The 19,819-nt window shown below is 41.2% G+C and overlaps 1 protein-coding gene across 3 annotated transcripts in view; it reads left to right on the forward strand.

Moving 5' to 3' along the window:
• NALCN (sodium leak channel, non-selective) overlaps positions 1-19,819 on the forward strand; it is a 722,821-nt gene that overhangs the window by 667,143 nt on the left and 35,859 nt on the right. For all 3 annotated transcript variants that reach the window (XM_075852442.1, XM_075852444.1, XM_075852443.1), the window contains 9 exons: positions 5,762-5,929; positions 6,798-6,902; positions 8,474-8,580; positions 9,580-9,700; positions 9,787-9,885; positions 15,042-15,135; positions 17,439-17,545; positions 18,371-18,445; positions 19,075-19,194. In XM_075852442.1, coding sequence (XP_075708557.1) covers positions 5,762-5,929; positions 6,798-6,902; positions 8,474-8,580; positions 9,580-9,700; positions 9,787-9,885; positions 15,042-15,135; positions 17,439-17,545; positions 18,371-18,445; positions 19,075-19,194 — 996 coding nt within the window. The remainder of the gene's footprint in view (positions 1-5,761; positions 5,930-6,797; positions 6,903-8,473; positions 8,581-9,579; positions 9,701-9,786; positions 9,886-15,041; positions 15,136-17,438; positions 17,546-18,370; positions 18,446-19,074; positions 19,195-19,819) is intronic.

Raw genomic sequence — 19,819 nt, forward strand, 5'->3', positions numbered from 1 at the left:
CTTGGCGTTCACATCCTTCTTGGTAAGGGTAGAGATGTCAGTGATGAGAAGTTTGGGATAAACCACCGGTAGAAATTGTCGAATCCCAGGAAACGCTGTATGGACCTCAGGCGTTGTGGACGTTTCCATTCCAGGACAGCTCTTACTTTCTCAGGATCCATCTTGAGACCTTGATCCGAGATGATATAGCCCAGAAAGGGCAAAGAATTCTTTTCAAAGACGCACTTCTCCAGCTTGGCATATAAACGATTCTCTCTTAATCGCAGTAGAACTTGACGGACATGCCTCCTATGAGTCGTCGGATCTGGAGAGAAAATCAAAATATCATCGAGATAAACTACAACACAGACATAGAGGAGATCTCGAAAGATATCATTGACGAATTCCTGGAAGACCGCAGGAGCATTACACAGTCTGAATGGTATTACCAGGTATTCGTAGTGCCCGTCTCGAGTGTTGAACGCCATCTTCCACTTTGTCCCCTTGACGGATTCGGATCAAATTATAAGCCCCACGCAAGTCTAGTTTTGAAAAAAATTTTGGTTCCTCGTATACGGTCAAACAGTTCAGATATAAGTGGCAACGGGTATTTGTTCTTGACCATGATCTGGTTGAGACCACGGTAGTCAATGCAGGATCGAAGGGATCTGCATTTCTTTTTAACGAAGAAGCCAGCCCTAGCCGGGGAGGAGGACTTTCGTATGAAACCCCTCTCCAAATTCTCCTTGATATAGGCCGACATGGATAGAGACTCTGGCAAGGAAAGAGGATATACCCGTCCACAGGAGAGAGAGGCATTAGGAACCAGTTCAATGGGGCAGTCATAAGTCCGATGTGGAGGCAGCGTCTCAGCCTCCCTCTTGCGGAAGACATTTGCAAACTGAGCCAAATTGGGGGCAGTCTCGCCAATGACTGAGGCAGAGGAGGCTTGACAGGATGGATCTGCGACAGACAACGACGAGGCACTTGGAACCCCATTGGAGAACCTCTCCAGAATTCCAGTCCAGGACTGGGGCATGCAGTCGAACCCAGCAGAACAGGATTGATGGCCTTGGGCAAAACAAGCAATTAAATTAGTTCAGAATGAAGGGCTCCAACTTGGAGCTTCAACTGCTTGGTTTTCGATATGATCGGATCGGGCAGAGGCAGTCCATTCACCGAGGCAACAGCCAAAGGTGTCTCCAGGGGAACTGTGGGCAACTGGAGATGATCCACTAGCTCCTTTTGGATCAAGTTTGCCGCGAACCCGGAGTCTAGATAGGCAGAAACCTAATGCGTCTTCTTGCCGGCTTCTATGATCACAGGAATAGTCAACTTGGAACAGAATGCTTTATTTGTTACTGTTCCATCTAGGGCTGTCTCTCCAACCAATCCTAGGCACTGGGGTCTCTCTGGCCTCTGGGGACACAAACGCACAATATGGCCTCCAAGGCCGCAATATAGACAAAGTCCAGAAGTGCATTGTCTCTCCTGGGTAGATAATTTGACTCAGTTCATCCGCGTAGGATCCTCTGGTGGGACGACTGAGGAGGATAGCAAGGATTGCTGGAAAGTAGAATCCAGCCTAGGAAGTTCTCTCACCTGGAGAACCTCTTGGGAACGCTCAGGATCCTCATGTCAACCTGGGTGGCAAGTAGGATGAGATCGTTCAGGGTAGATGGCAGATCGCGAGTGGCCAGCTTGTCTTTAATCCCAGAAGACAGACCCTGCCAGAATGTGGCCACCAAAGCCTTGTTGTTCCAAGTTAATTCAGCAGCCAGGGTACGGAACTGGATGCATACTCGCGCACGGAGTTGTCTCCCTGGTGTAGAGTCAGCAGGGATGCAGCAGCCGAAGAAACTCTCACAGGTTCCTCAAAAATCAAGCGGAATGTCCGTAAGAAGCACTGCAAGTCACAGATCTCTGTTCCCTGATGTTCCCACGGAGGATTAGCCCATGCCAGAGCTTTGCGAGTAAGGAGAGAGATGATGAAGGCGATCCTGACGTCATCAGAAGAGAAGACCCTGGCATGTAATCTGAAATGCATCTGGCACTGATTCAGAAATCCCCTGCAGGTCCTCGTGTCTGCATCATAACGAGGAGGTAGTGGCAAGAAGCACAGGGGATCGGCACTAGTACTGACAGGAAGTGTAGCAGGAGGAACAGCAGAAATGGATGCAGTGACGACTGTGGCTGGAGCAACCAGCCGATGAGCAATGGCGTTCACCAACAGGAGGAGTTGGTCTTTCCCGTGACTGGAGGTCTTGCATCTCGGCCAGCATGGCTTGTGTCGTCAAGATCTCCGGTTGACCAGCGGGGTCCATGGCCTGAGCCTACTGTCACGGTCTGTGGGTATGTGGACCCACTAGGCTGCTCCGCAGTAGCGGGGAGGCAGCTGGCCAAACCACAGAGCACCCCAGCGATACAAAGTCCCGCACAAGGGTACTTGAATAGTCCAGACAGTGGCCGAGGCTTTGGCACGGATGGAGGTGGGTGCAGCATGTTATGCCAGACCTGGCAGATGACCGTAGGTGCAACACGTTGCGCCAGACGTGGCGGATCACACTGGACGAGGAAGATGACACAGGATGTGGCAGATGACACAGGATGTGGCAAACGACAGTAGGTGCAGTAGACATGACTCCAACACTAGTAGGCACAGGAACACAGCACAGGATACTGGAACAGGTAACAGGGCACAGGTAACAACTGGAATGGGAAAACACTAGGGACCATTTGCAAGACAGACTTGGGATACACTAACAACGCTCAGGCAAGGATCAGAAGGGCATGGTCCTTCTTATAGTCCAGGAAATCATGGGCAGTTCATGATGATGATTTCCACATGTGCGCGCGCTGGCCCTTTAAGGCTGGGCACGAGCATGCACGCGCACCCTACAGGACACAGCGGAACGGAGTGGAAGTGAGCACTGGTGTCTCCTAGGAAGGAGATGCGAGCCAGCGCTCACTGATCCATGACTGCGGGTGTCGGGAGGTGATATTGTATAGTCTATCCTCCTCAAATTTTTATTTTGGCACCAGCACTCCACACATTTGATTAAAACCCAGCTGATTTTAATTCAGGAATGACCACATTCATGTTTCTGCTCTTGCTTGTGCTCTCAGTTGGCCACTGGGGGCGCATGGTAAGGTGAGTTCATTCCATCTGTTCACATGTTGTGGTGCTGTGGGGTGGTTTCTGTTGCTGTAGTGCTGAACTTTTGGGGGGACGTGGCCCAGAGACAAGGAGACTTAGCACTGTCTGATAGCATGGGTGCTTTTGGACCCCTCTGCAGGAGCGGTGCTGCGGTGGCGGTGGCCACCATGCGGTCCTGCAACCATTAGAGTGGGGACTCACTTTACGGAGGTCGTCGTGAAGTGGCAAGTGGGCTTGTACAGTTTGATCAAAATGTTAACAAAGAATCTTATGTTTATAAATTATGCCTAGCGGCTCCGATCAACGTATATATTGTGGATTGTGCGGTCCATGTCTAGTTTCTCACAATTCTGATAACAATTAATAGTCCCATGAAATTGTGAAGGGTAGAAGACCCTCCAATTCCCTGTCTAACACTAAAACTTGTGTAGACCTAAGCCCCTAACTAAGTAACTGAAAGGCAAGGTGTGCCTAAACTTGAGAAAGAAGGGTACACATTCAAAGTGCACCCAAATTGCACCAGTTGATTCTTGAGTGGAAAACACAAAATGAGAGAAACATCACCTATAAAACAACAGTTCTTATGGTTTCACAAACACTATATGTAGGCCTGGTAAAAGTCATATGTCACGTGGAGTCCTATTACATTGAGCTATCCCTGGAACATTGTTGGCCCGGAATAGGGCTTCATCTGGTTTTAAGGAGAATTGGGTAGTATGGCCGTCTACAACCCTAAGTTTGGCAAAATAAAGCATGGCATATGAGTAGAGTTTCTCACAAGCTGCAGGAAAGTTGACCCCCAGCTTTTTGACTGCAACTGAGAAATCCAAATAGAAGTAAACTATTGTCTATTGTACAAGATTTCTGTTTTGATCCTCACAGCCTGAAAATAGCATCCCAATCTTTAAAGTGTAGGAGATTGACCAGCTGTGAGCATGTTCTATAGTAAAATATGGAGAAGAGATCAATGGCTCCAATATGTCTTTCAACCAGGATTCCAGGAAATTAACAGCCTTTTTTTCAGGGAGACTTACTATACGGACATTGTTCCTTGTCAGCCGATTTTCCAGATCATTTGCCCAATCAATGGAGGCGGTCATTTGTCTCCGCAGGTCAGCAAATCCGATATACATCTTTCGGTTTCTGATGTGCGATCCCTGAGCTTTTGCAAGTTATGTTTAACTATAGTAAAGTCTGGTTTTTAATCATCAACTATAGACATCAATGTAGATTAACATGAATTTATGTTAATCTGGATCTCTGAGAATTTGGGATTCAGGTAGAGGAGATGTTTAAGGTATGGCAGAGATGGACTAGGCGAGCCGTCAAACAATGAGAGAGAAGAATTAGGGGACATGTCCCTGTCCAAAGACATGGTCTTGGAGAATTGTTTCAGACGTCGTACTGCATGAGCGGTTGAGACGAGAAGTACAGTAATATAGTAGTTGGTGCACACATTGTAAGCATAATAGAGTGTCACTGGGTACAGGATGTAGGGCAATTTAGTTGATGCACTTCAGAGCTCTATTAATCAAACGATGCAGAATTATATGCTGTGCTGCTGTAGACAAAGTCCCATATAAACCAGAGAAAGTGAAGCAGAAAACAACTGCAGGGGCAATATCCCTTTAAATTCGACACAAGTGAACATGATGGGTAGACTTTAAAAACTAGTGGGTTGTGGCTGAGAGGGTAGATGCTGTGAAATGGGGATGGAGGGGGCACACATTATCCCCTTTGTAAATAAAGCCCATTCAGTAGTGTATCAGTTCCACACAATGCCTATAATGCACAAAGGCAGTATAACTCCACCGCGTGTATGCAGCCAGGAGGACCCCTCTACAACTGTAGCCACTGTGGAAGTATGAAGAGAAGTGCTGTATGACAAAGCCCAGGCACTTCCACTACCCAAGATCGTGGAAGATGCGGGCCAGAGCGTAATGGAAATCATCCGGTCATCTGCTGCTCAATCCGTCTGGCAACCCTAAGACCAAGATGCGGGGGAGGTGGTTCTCCGTCCTTCTGAACACACCTGCAGATGCAGAGGTGGTCTGGGGAGCAGCGTGACTAGGCACCTGAGGTCAGCGAAGCAGAATGGGATGATATTGGGAGATATTGGCAGAATGGGATTATAGGGTCTTTGGAGCTCAGGCGCACACAACCGATCAAGCAGCCATCCAAGCCACGTCCCCAATGCAAAGAGTTCTTAAACAGAATTGTGTAGTAAATATGTGAATCACAATTGCAACATGCACTAGTCCCTAAGAAGGAACAATTAAATGAGTTTAGCTATGACTTCTTGACAAATTCTGCTTTAAAAGAGAATTTACACCCCCAAATTGCCCACTGTTATTTTATTAAATTAACCAAAAACATTGGCTGATATTAGCTGGTGGTTTCTTCTGACTAACTGAAGCATGTAATTGTTTTGGTCACGGTTCATAATAAGTAAGAATAAAGATTCTGATTGTGTAGATGACTCTCATTGATGCATTAGATACCTTATTAATAGCTACCTGTCATATACTGAGTGCATACAGAATCATGACCACTCAATACTTAATTGAAGTGCATTTAACTTCTTATTGATGTAGTAGTGACAATCATTCAATATATAATTTTCAGGTCAGCCTGATCTTCCTGTGCTGGATGCCATACAATGTTCCAGCTAAATCTGGGACACAGCTTTTAATGGTATTGCGTTGTATGAGACCTATTCGTATATTCAAGCTTGTCCCTCAAATGAGGAAAGTTGTGCGTGAACTTTTCAGCGGCTTCAAGGAAATATTTCTGGTATGTACAAAGCTTTTATAGAGATTTTGTTTTATACAGAAAATTGAAGATTGTTTAAGTATAGCTAGAGTAGTTTTGAATAACTTGGAATGGCCTTTGATGGTTACAGTATTGTGTCTTAAAGAACATTCAATTTGGGCTGATTTTTGTCACTTATGGGCAACAGTGAGCAAGATGTGTTGTTCTTTTACTGAGTTGTGACTGCCATATGATAGACTGCGCTATGGTTGTTTATTTTGTATATAACTGTACAATACTATGTGGTGTGAATGTATCTAACTTTTAAAATGAGAGCATTATCGTTCTGCCCTCTACCATCTATAAAATGTACATTCAAGTTTGCACAAGTAGAATTTGCTGTGCAGTACAATATTGACCATCTCACTGGAAGGACAGCCTAATTTACAGCCTGACAGACCAAACAAAGCCTAGTCCTCATGGTGTAATGGAATAAAATGTGAGGTGTCACATGTTTTTGCATGTACGTCTTAGTACTAGGTGATAAAATGGGTTAAAACGCTGTTGATCTAAGGTCTCATACACACGACCGTGCCTGTAATCACAGTCCGTAAATACAGGCACGACCGGCCGCTGATGGCCGCGGACAGCCACCCGCATTAGCGGGCCTTGCTCCCATATAAAATATGGGCGCACGGTCCGTAAAAAGAAAAAAATAGGACATGTCCTATCTTTTGCGGAGCCTTTCTACGGCATGGACACCTTCCCGTAAATAGAAATAGAAATGAGTGGGTCCGTAATTATGGACAAAATCTACGTTCCTGTGCATGGGGCCTTAAACATTAAGCGTTGTGATCTTAAAATATTTTCAGCTATCTGAGTTCTAAATGTAATGTCTATGTACTTTCAGGTATCCATTCTTCTCCTAACGTTGATGCTAGTCTTTGCCAGCTTTGGTGTCCAGCTATTTGCAGGGAAACTTGCAAAATGTAACGATCCAACTATTGAAACCCGGGTAAGTTATATCATGCTTATATTAGTTATACAGTTTTTCAAGCATAACATATATACTCTGTTAAATATACTCTGGTGCTTTTACAAAGGTTAGATGTCATTAAATTTTTGTAGCAAGGTTATTTTTGGCTCAACATGAATCAAATAAATTATATTGTAAACAACATTACATAGGAGAATTTGTTAGAACGTTAAATGTAAAAACAGCATCATCTCTTTTTAGATGCAACCTCTAGTCTAGTGCTCAGTAGCTCATAACAACAGCTGTTTCTACACACCTGGAAGAATTGCAATTTATTTTATTCATGTTCAGAACCACTTATGGATGTAAGTAGAGAGGAGTCCAGGCACACGACAGAAAGGAGTTTCTCAGAATGTTCAGTTAGGCATGTGATCACCTATAATGTATAGATTACAACATTTATATACCTCTTCAGCGCTTTTATAAGGCTTTTTCATGTTGTGAGCTGTAGCTGCTTTTCTCAGCATGTGGGAGGGTCAGCTTGCTTGTCTGCCTGTGTCTATCCATGTACAAGCTGCAATGTCATTTGAACAGGATCTGCTGTCTTACAGATTTGAGAAGTAGATTTATTATCTCTCTGATGTGTGACTGAAGCACTGCCTGAGAGAAGCAGTTTTTGTTTTGGCTGCTGCAGCACCATTGATAAGGAGCATGCAGGAGGCTGTACCAGGAGGGGGTAGTAAAGAATGTAATGTACACACAGTACTTAGATTCAAGAGGGTGGAACATGGCTAAACACACCAGGAGAAGAGCTGTGGAAATAATTGTGTCACAGACATTACACAGAGTTCTCTTGGACACATTACAGGCATGGTCTACCATGATAAATAGTGCACCTGACAGGAATAAGGAGAAGAGGTTAGGTAGGTCTTGTGGACACTGTTTAGGGGTTGGTTTGTTTGTTTGTTTGTTTTTCTATCTTGTTTTGCCTTCTGACAGCTGATGACCTATCCACTGGGTAGGACATCAGTATATCATACGTGCGGATCTGACACCAGGACCCCGCACCGTTAAGCCACTCCGGTGGCCTGCGGGCACCGGATGTTATGGCACATAATGCTACGGATGTAGCCATCTTTAACATGACTCTGATAACTTGCGGCAGCGTGAGATCACACAACAAAAGCCATTGAAAAGTCATTGAAAAAGTCAAGACAAGGGATCTAGCCACTGTTTAATGCGTTAAAAGTCAAGGTTTAAGATGGCTACATCTGTATGTATGGAACCAGAAGCAGTTGGCTCTGTACATAGCATAGCGGCCGTGCTGCAGAACTACAGGTCTGCTCCTATTCACTTGCAGCTTGGCCGCTATTCCGTGTCCGGAGCCAACTGCTTCCGTCATGTACGTCCGGTGCACGGAGGCACTGGACCAGCTGGTCCGTACGGGGTCCGGGTGTCGAACCCCCACAGATCATGTATTGATGACCTATCTGGTGGATAGGTCATCAGTTGTCAGAATGTGGAAAACCCATTTAAGGTACATATTAAAGTAAAAAATTGTCCACTGCAATTTACAACGTACATGATTAAGGTTTTATTTTCCTTTTCAGGAAAAGTGCCATGGCATATTTAGGATCAATGTCAGTGTGTCTAAAAATCTCAATCTGAAGTTAAAACCGGGTGAAAAGAAGCCAGGATTTTGGGTTCCAAGAGTTTGGTAAGTAGCCTGGAAATATTTTTTGCTTTGAAAACATGAAGGAAGAGAGAAGGGAATTATTTATATTTCTACATTGTCCTATATTAATTAATCTACAAGTCCACGAGTTGGACTGAACCAGAGTGGGATAGTTGCACGTTTAAATAAGACTACAAAGTAGCCTAATTTACCACTCATTGTAGCCTGGGGTCCATTTACAAACTACAGACTGTTATAAATGGCAGTCTGTTGTCTGTAATCAGAGGGGTTGGTAATAATCAGAAATCTGAATTGTCAGCTCAGTATTTCGTATCACTTCTACAGACAAACAGCTTACGCTATTAGCACATTGCCTAAAGGGAGGCTGTCACCCAGATCATGCTGCCCTATCCGGGAGTATCTTAATAACTCCGACGATCATAATTAATTATATTTGACTTTAAAGAGCTGCCACGTTTGAGAGAAAACATAGCTTTATCAAAAATTCATGGCCAGTGTTATAAACCGGGCTGGGAAAGAACTGTTCACTGAGCGTTTCCCCTCTGGTTTCCCCCACCCAGCTCACTATGAATGACAGTTTTGTCAATCATGCTGAGCCTACTGGTAAAAGCCAGAAACTTGTCCCCGAGTCCGTCACATAACAATTCAAGTGGCAGAGCTTTATTTTTAAACATGGCTGATTATGATTATCGGGCCTGTTATAAAGTCATGCTTCCCACGGTAAGGGAAGAATAATCTTAAAGGTATCTTCCCTCTAATTGATATAAGTAGCTCTCCATTTGGAACTAAGCGTCAAGCTAAGTCATGCTATCTACTATTCCTGATAGTGAAATACCCTTCTGGTCAGATTATTTAGGAGCATTTTCTCTAAAGTCAGTTATTTACCACAACAGCAAATTCATCTTTTTTTTTTTTTACCTAATTCTGATAATGTTTTACCAGCCCCATACAAGTTGTGATTTGTTTTCTCATATTGTAATCACCATGCCATTTGACTTCAGTAATTCTTTAACTTCACAGGGCAAATCCCAGAAACTTCAATTTTGACAATGTTGGAAATGCTATGCTGGCTTTATTTGAAGTGCTTTCTTTAAAAGGCTGGGTAGAAGTCAGGGATGTTATTATTCATCGTGTTGGACCAGTAAGTTTATATACACTGTATAGTGCTGTTTTATAGTACACTGTTGTTCATATATATTAACATACTCCAACTACCTCTATCTGCAGATACATGGAATATACATTCATGTGTTTGTGTTCCTTGGTTGCATGATCGGCCTTACTCTTTTCGTCGGTGTAGTCATTGCCAACTTCAATGAAAACAAGGTATGATTTCAACATCCCAAAACATGTAATTCAACTGCATTAAAAGAAGAAATTCTGAAATTAAAAAATCTCCATCTGTTAAGATCTATTTTCTTATCTTTAGTGTTCAGTATCATCATAGTTAACATAAGTGTTGTAGAATATGTTCTTACTTTTTAAAGCACACAATCAGATGGCCTTGAAAAGTGACTATTATTATGTATTTTACCGATAATGATAACTTTCCAGCTCTGTAAATGCTTTAAAGGGAATGTGTTGCCAGAAAAACATGTTTTTTTTTTTTAAATTAAACATTTAGTGTGTGGGTGATTAAACATTGTTCAAATTTTTTTTATTTTTTTCACGAGTCAGGAAATATTATAAATTAATTCTAATTTATAATACTACCCATTTTTGGTCACTAGATGGAGCTATCCCAAAAATTGCAGCTTTGCAAAATTGGGTAAAAAGCCCTCGCTCTAGTGAGCTCTCAGCATCCCCCCCTCCTTTATCCTGGCTAGTGCCGGGATAAACGAGGGGTTTGAACGGTGTAACCTCCTACACTGTGTGTCGCCATTTTTTGAGCTAACACACAGTGTAGTAGGTTTACATACAGTAGTAAACACACACAAACACGAACATACATTGAAATCTCTTACCTGCTCCTGCCGCCGCGGCTCCCTCCGGCCCGTCCGCTCCGTTTGCTGCCGCTGGTCCAAGTGCACAAATCCGGAAGCCGCGACCGGAAGTAGTAATATTACTGTCCGGCCGCGACTTCCGGTCCACAGGAAAATGGCGCCGGACGGCGCCAATTTCGAATTGGACTGTGTGGGAGCGGCGCATGCGCAGTTCCCACACAGACGCCGTACACTGAAGTCAATGGGACGGGAGTCGTTCTCAGTCCCTATGGGACTGTGGCTGCCGTATTCCATGTCTGTATGTGTCGTTAATCGACACACACAGAAATGGAACAAAAAATGGCAGCCCCCATAGGGAAGAAAAAGTGTAAAAATAAGAAAAAGTAAAACACAAACACACAAATGAATATAAACGTTTTTAATAAAGCACTAACATCTTTAACATATAAAAAAATAATTTGTGATGACACTGTTCCTTTAAGTAGGTCATATGCTGGCTATACTCATACGATATCTGTTTAACTATTTAACTGTTTTCCTTACCATGGATGTTATTATCAATTGTGAATGAACTTCAGTCATTACTTTCCTTTATCCTGTATATAATGAGTTCTCCAAACAATCACCATATGACTTAAAATATTATAGTATTCAGAAGAGATTAGAACGCATAAAATTATCATCTAAAAGATAAAACCTAATAAAACAACATATTCTTGTATATCAACATAGCGGCTCTTGACACCATAAACGGCCTGTTTAGTTATGCCCAGACAGAGTTTGCAGTCAACTCAATTTTCATTCTACATGTATCTTAGGTCATATACTGGCTATACTCATACGATATGCCTCTTGTCCAACATAACCTTATTGCTTTGTTATTTTGATTCAACACCACATCAGGATAGTATTAATAATGCCGTATGTTAATCATCATCACTAGCTGATGTGTCTTAACTCTCCTTAAAAAGGGTTGGCCAGTATCCATTTTCATATACCCTGTTTGTGAATTCGGACTTAATAGAGGTGGATTCTGTTCAGGACACTCATCTATTAACCCAGAGTGAAAAGCATCACTTATTCTGGAGTACCTGACCTGTCCTGCATTACACAGACAACCCATTGATTTGATTGAGCACTGTGTAATGCTTAATCTCCCCTGTAGTGTCACTGCAAGGAAATTTACTGCCAGGTTTCCCCACAGATTACAGCTGATTTCTGGGGAGTCCCAACAAGGGTACACTTTGCGACCTGCTTGTTGTCAAGGGACCTTTCTAACATGTAGGAAATGTCAAAAGCGGAGAACACTTTTAAAGTGAAACTCCAGACAAAATTTCAGAATTAGTCAAATTGACCTATTCGGGTCATATGTATAATGCAACAGGGCCATTAATTCTTTTACTCTGGTTATTAAAATGCTGTTTTCCAAGGTGCTCTATACACAACAGGCAATAACAACTACTGCCGCATGTGACTGGACTGTACAGGATAAGTTGCCAAAACAATGCCCTTCTCCCTGACATCACTCAGTGCTCTGCAGTTATTAACGGAAGATTCACCTAACAGATTCCTGCATTAATCCTGCACACGTAGCAGATTTTTTGCAGAGCTTCTGTAGCATTTCCGCAGTGTTTCCAGTAAAATAGGCATGTGTTATGTGCAGATTTTGGTGCAGATTCAGAGCGTATTTCACCCCTTCTGTTCTACATTGAAAAGGGTGAAATCCAGGGGAACATCCATAACAAAATATGAATGCTCTGGATTTTCAAAACAGCAGTATACTCTGGTTTCCATGCGGAAGATGTTACGCAGCATGTGTATGTGATGTGTTCAAATCTCATCTACATGGCTGGTACTGTAATCCACTGTGGATTTTCCACCAAAGAAACTGCAGCATTTCCGGCTTGTGTGCAGGGGCCTAAATGTTGATAGCTATTGGCTTTCTTTTACCTGCTTCCTCCTACATTTGGACCAAAAAGCAGAAGAATTACATGGAAGGCATCAGAGAGCTCTCAATATTACCAGTATTATGTGCAGAGTGAACGCAGGTGTGGGCAAAGCAAGAAGTCTATGAGGTGAAGCTTCAACCAATAGCAGCAGAGCACTGAGTGATGTCAGAGAAGGGGGCAACATTTTGTCGACTTCTCTTATATAGCCAAGACACATGCAGCAGTAGTTGTTATTTCCATTGTGTTAAAGATCTATAGAATACAGAGCACCTTGGAAACTTGGGGGGAGCAGAGTGAAAGAATTAAAGGTCTTAGTATTTTAAAGGGGTTTACTCATAATGATCACTTATCACCTATCCAGAGGATAGGTGATAAATGTATGATTGGTGGGGGTCCAACCACTGGGACTCCCATCAATACTGAAAATGGGGGTCTGGAGTGCCACAGATAGCTACAAGAGACTCAGAAAGTGAGAGCACTCTGGAACCCAGTTCCGAGGATTGGTGGTGGTCCCAGCGGTCAGCTTCCCATTGATCAGACATTTATCACCTATCCTGTGAATAGGTGATAAATGATCATTATACGAAAACCCCTTTAAGGCTGGATTCACACATGAAGTTTTGATGCAATTTGTTAAGCCAAAATTAGTCTTTCCTCTATACCTTTCCTTCATTTTGTATCCAGTCCAAGGTTTAGCTAAAAGAAGAATTGCTTCAAAACAGCTTCAGTGAATCCAGCCTAAAATATTCCAGATGATCTGCCCAGAGTTTCACTTTAGCATGTTTTTCAGTTGTCAATATACTGCAATCACATTTTTGTATTCCTGTTATTCTATAAAGTAAGCTATTATAATAAACAAAGAAAAAAACATCTAGGGCTCCAAGTGAATAGATCTTTTCTGTGTATTGCATCTCAATCATAGTACTATTGTATAGTCATCAAAGATGCAAACATTCAGTCAATAGTTTTTCTAACACCTCCCAAAATGGCTCCGCCATACAATGCAACTGGCATGAATGAAATCATTGCCCCTCCAAGATAAAGATGTGCTGTTTGTCTTCAATTTCGTGATGCAGTTCTATATACTATAAATATGTTTATTCAGTTTATCATTCTGGTCGGAAAAGCTTGGAAGGGAAATGAACATGAGAAACAGGCCTGTGATTGAAATGGAAAATTTACCAGTGTTCTTATCTTAAGCATTTAAGAATCCATTTTCTTGATATAAAGTGTAATCAATGTACGATCCTCACAATCAGCAGGCCTCACTTAACCTCATTTTATTCAGTTTTCTGATTGGATACTGGTATTTATGTAGACAACTAAGCCAGCATTTGTTCTTTCTGCTAGAGGATGTTATATATTATGATTTTACCAAAAACACTCAAAAAATGATGATGTCGTACAAATATAAAATGGTAACGTATCAGGTCTCCAGAAAGTAGTGATATATTTTACTTTGTTACATTCTTATATAAAAAGGGCTTCTTTCTGTATCTCCCATTGATTTATTTTTAAGAGGTGGCTGCAGATAGACTACTTTACCATCAGCGCTAGGGCCTGTTAGTTTCTGGGCCTTCACATTGTGATTCTAATAAAATGTCTGATTGATGTATCACTAAAGCGAATGTGCCACGTTGGACATATTTTCCTATTTGTGCGCAGCATATTGTAGTGCAGGAAAAGCAGAGCAGATTAATATATATTTTTGTGAAACAGCATGTTTGAATAGAATCTAAATCTTGAATGGAGTTCTGTTCTCTGCAGTATGTCAATGCCATACATGAAGCAATGTACGTATATTTGGCATTGCAATGCAGAATTAGAGGATTCATTTGTGGAGTAAATATTATTAATTCAACCCATAGACTTAGATTAGAATGTGGGGGAAAAATGTCTTCTTTTTCTGCTGATTTTGACCTATAAAAGTAATACAAAATAAAAATATATCAGCCCTAATTAAAAAAAATAAATAAATATATATATATATATTTTTAAAGATTTATAAGGATTTGATAAACAATTAAGTGATTTGCTACTTGTCATTTATAAGTAAAATAATTGTAAAAAATCTCAATAGCCACTGGCTTTGGTGTTCCACTATTCCTGTTTATAGGTAAGGCCATATGGTGCGTTTATGTTGCGTTTTTAAACCGCAGCAAGTCATTTTTCAATAGAAGTCAATGGTGAAATTTGTGTTATGGACAGACTGCTGCTATTATATTACAATGTGTTTTTTGTGCAGTTAACTGCATCTTCATAATGTCCGACTGCATGCGGTTAATGACCGCGCTGCCAAAATTGTTGCTGAACTGCTTGCATTTTTGCTAACAGTTCTGCAATGCATTGTAATGAACTATATACAGGAAGCACCCAACAAACTTCAACACGGGTGAAAACTATGTCCATCAATTATTTCCTTTAAAAAACGCAACAGAACTGCAGCATTACAGAGACAAAAAACGCGTGCAGTTGACCGCATGCAGTTTTCAAACGCAACAAAACCGCAACAAAACCATGTCAACGACGCACCGTGTGGCCTTACCCTAAATCTGGCCTACAAATGATTGTCATGTATCCCTCATCCCAGGGAACAGCTCTGCTAACTGTTGATCAGAGGAGATGGGAAGATCTTAAAAGCAGACTGAAGATAGCTCAACCACTCCACCTCCCTCCTCGTCCAGGTATCAGAGCTTCTAATTGTTTGCCGCTCATTGGTTTTACATGTGATCTTTCCTCTTATTTTTGTCAAAGCAACTTAAAATATACACAGAAAAAAGTAAACACAATTAGCAGGAATCAATGGTAAATGTCTGATTTGTGGTATTTCTACTACTGTGCTAACGACTTCTATATATTATTCTTTGCCTAATAGGGTTGCGGTTCCCATTGTTTTCTTTGAACGTAACTGGTTGCTACACTAGTTTTGCCTTCCTTAATGTTTAGGGAAGGATCTGAATGAAGTGGTTGGGGGGAGCACTTTCGGGTAATATGTATGTGTCAGCTTGAATTGAGGCAAAGAGCATGATAATAAGTAGTTTGAGATGTGTGACAGAGAGCACATTGATTGGTTACCTCCCATGGCTCCACAAGCTTGACTGCTGTTTAACTATTGCAGTTGCTCATTTTTATTATATGCGTAGAATAATCCTAGTAATTGATAGTTATTGAAATCCCTAATATTCTAGTACAATGCATGCAATTCTTTGGAAAGCCGGAACAAAAAATGGTCAAATTTGATTACATTGACTAATGCGTGCTCCATTATGTGCTTGTATGCTAATTATTGTACAGGCGCCTAATGAGCACTGTATTCTTATATATAAAATTACAAAATTCAATGAATAGCTAAATCCCATGGTGTGTTCTAAGCAGGAGATTACATTTTTACTTTTGGTTACTGTATAGATTCAAAATGTAGATACACTTTATTAGCGATCAAGATGAAGTATAAATATTAATTTCAAAATATATTTCTGTAATAAATGAATCAGGAACCCATATCTTTCATATCAATCATTTGCAATTTTACCATGAAATTAAAGTGTACCTACTGTTAATTATTTATTTTCTAAGAAAACAGCATCATAAATGATTTGTGCTCCGTTTCTTTAGTAGAAAATGTAGAGGTCTGGAAAATGTGCGATATGGCTGTTCAGAGGGTTCCAGGGGAAATTTCAGAGACTAGACCCTAAACTGCCTATATTTATAGAGGAAACTCGCTTGGAGGGTCAATCGAATTGAAGATTTGTCCTGGTTTTTGCCTTCCCCAGGCACCGAATCCTATGCCATATCCCTTAAATCATCACACAGCTGCCATTTATTTCATTTATGTGAAATTGCCTGAGGAAGGAACCGGTTCGGCCCCGAAATGACTTGCTTCTGTCACTGTACCCCAATAAAAGGATTTACCTTTCTGATGACTCCTCTGCTATTCTTGTTTTGATACACGGAGCACAATTGAATAAGAAGGGAACAGCGCCAACCAGAGGGCTGTTTTTTGCTCCTACATACTACTACTGGTGCAAGTAGCATATCTACCATTACCAGTTTCTGCATGGAAAGTTTTATTCACCTGGACATATCTGTCCGCTTGCAGTTCCCTGGTTCTTACCACCACATTACCTCGTCTACAATGATGTTATGCTCCTAGCATGACATCATTAGGTGAGCATAATTTGAAATAGTTATTGCTCAAGGTTATCGTAAGATAATACCCTACGCTGCTCCATTGTGTACCTTGGACCACTAGACATTGAGCAAATCGAGATTTTATTGTAACCACCCACAAGAGAGGTGAGGTCGCTTAAAAAAAGATTGATGAGGGTCCCATCTATTATATTTAAGTCCTGCTGAAACTCTGATAGACTTTTTTAAACTCTGATTGTTTTTGGTATCCTATAAAATTCTGATTTGTAATTTCATTTCATGGCCATGTTTAGTACTTGAATTAAATGAAAAAACGTTAGTCTGTATCCCACACACACAAACATATGCTTGTAAGGCTAGACACAGACTTTTTGTAGTAAGACTTTTTCTTTAGGGTAATCAAAAAAGTTCCTTGCCATTTCCAAGCGATTTTCATATTAGTCTATGGAGGAAAAAGTTACTACTACTTTTTAAAATTAGAAATAAAATAATTTAGCAATTTAGAAAAATAGTGATTCTCTTGACTGTAGCATTTTTAAAAAGATTTTCAAGCTACTCAATGCATTTCCGTGGACAGCAAATTCAGATATTTTTTGTAGTGTGTGATAAAAAGTCTAGATGTTGCCCTAGCCTAAAAATCTCAGCATGCCTGTTGCCACCACTAGTGGCCAATCTGTATTGAGCTGTTTAGGCTATAGACCATATCAAGTTGGGGAAAACACTACAAATCATCTATGCTGCTGGTTTCCTGAACACCATAAGTTTTTTTTGGTCTAGTTTTTACATTTATTTGTGGATTGCATTCCCCTGCCTTTTGTAATTGGTATTCATTTCCTAGATAATGATGGCTTCAGAGCACGAATGTATGACATAACACAACATCCATTTTTCAAGAGAACTATAGCAGTACTTGTTCTAGCACAATCGGTTCTACTGTCTGTAAAGGTATGTTTTATCGGAATTGTTCAAGTTAGACTCCAATGCTTGGAGATTATTTATGTATTTAACCCTAACACCTTCAAGTGCCATGATACAATTGTGTTGTGTAAGAGTACTGTAATGCTTTGCCGATTCCATAACAAGTAAGTAAACTGTTGCTCATATATAAATAATTGATTCTTACCACTAGTTCTGCAGCTACACAGTTGAAAAAAGGGTCATACATGCCTATTATCCCCAACATCATTCACCAGGGGACATTGTGGACACCCTCATGATTGTCTACAGATCCCGTAGGCATCTGTTGACAATTTCCTAATGTTTCTGACACTGCTACTGGAAAGGTGCCCCCTTCATTAGGGCTCATACAGACGAACGTGAATAACGTCCGTGTGCTGCGCGTGGAAATCACGCGCAGCACACGGACACAGACACAGCGAGAATCCGCAGCGTGAAACTCACTGCATGTCCTATCTTGGTGCGTTGTCACGCACCTACGCGCCCATTCAAGTCAATGGGTGTGTGAAAACCACGCAGCGCACACGGATGCACATCCGTGTGCGGTGCGTGATTTTCTCATCAATTCAATTGAAAATAATAATTTAAAAAAAGATGTGCTTTGCGAGTGCCTATATAACGCATGTCACTCTCAAAGCCCACTGATGCAAAACGCAACACATACGGACCAGATTCACGCGCGTGAATCTGATATGCTCGTGTGTATGTAGCCTTACTGTTTTTTCAATATATTATTACGCTCTTCTGTTGATTTATAATATTTTGCTGTGGTTCTAAACAAAATGCGAGGTATTTTATTCTTTTGTTTTCCAGTGGGATGTGGATGATCCTGTGACAGTGCCTCTTGCTACAATGTCAGTCGTTTTCACCTTTATTTTTGTTTTGGAGGTAATATACTTTAGCTTATGTGGATATAATAACAGACATGACATTATATACTGTATATAGGGATACAGGGGAAAACTGAAGATTATTAAAGGGGGGTTTCCAAGCACGTTGGTGTCCCTGGTGTAGATGGAAAAATGCCCCTCTCCTATTACACCACATATGCAGATATTTTTCTGACAATTGGTTACTCTGGTTAACACCTAATATTTCTAATGGTTTAGCATAGCAGTAGGAGTAGGTTAAGGTGGTTTAGGGCAGAAAATGTACCTATAATTTAATTATATTTAACCTAAATAGGTCCAGAATTCTTTATAGGGGTAAGAGCTGAAATTTTGCAGTGGATTACAGTACCAGCAAAGTGGATAAGATTACTACAAGTGTCATCCACATGCTGCAAGTATTATTGTGCGAAAGTGACATGTGGTGCGGATATTTAAATCTCCAGCATGTCAATTTCTGGTATTGATTTGGCGTGGATTTATTGCAGATTTTAAATATTGAATTCAATGCGAAGACAAAATCAATCTTACGTAATATTTTCTTCTGTGGCGAGATCGTTGCATTCTAGTCACAGTTATAATGCAGAAAAAATTGAAGTTTTAACTAAGGAACTGATTTGTCTTGTGAAGGTAACAATGAAGATAACAGCTATGTCACCAGCTGGATTTTGGCAAAGCAGGAGAAATCGTTATGACCTTCTTGTGACGTCCCTCGGCGTTATTTGGGTCATACTTCATTTTGCCTTACTAGTAAGACACCTTCTTTGTTTTTGTTTCTTAAGTACAGTAATTAGTATATCTGGAGAAGCTCAAATAGTTATAGTTGTAATCTAGATTTGTGATTCTGTTGCTTATGTTCACATTAGTAATCATCTAGGTGTTATATAACAGTAGATTGGGTACAGACTACAGTATTAAATGAGTTTTCCTACCATAGTTAACAAGGAGCCCTTGTTAAAGGGGTTGTCTGTACGCCGCACGTCCGACTTCTATCACCCCTGTCTATCAGCTGTTATCACCAGGGGAAGTAGCGGCCAGCACCACATTTTCCCTTCAGCAGCTTAGTGGAAATGTAGCGTTACATGCCTTTTAATACAAGGCCGAACCGGATCTGCCAGAGTGGGTGCCTCTCCATTATGGCACATAGAAAGTGGTCCCAAGCTGGGGAACCCCTTCTATGACGTCCATAGGGAATATTGACGTCATATGGAATATGGATAGGGTTGTCCTGATGGGATAACCCCTTTAAGCGCTGGGACTCCTTCACAGGAGCGGACCTCAGTCTTAGATGGACAGCCCCTGATCATATTGTTATGGCATTTCCTAGCAATAAGCAATGACATTACGAGATGGGAATAAGCCTTTAAATAAGTAT

The sequence above is a fragment of the Rhinoderma darwinii genome, chromosome 2, assembly GCF_050947455.1.
Source record: "Rhinoderma darwinii isolate aRhiDar2 chromosome 2, aRhiDar2.hap1, whole genome shotgun sequence".
Taxonomy (NCBI): domain Eukaryota; kingdom Metazoa; phylum Chordata; class Amphibia; order Anura; family Rhinodermatidae; genus Rhinoderma; species Rhinoderma darwinii.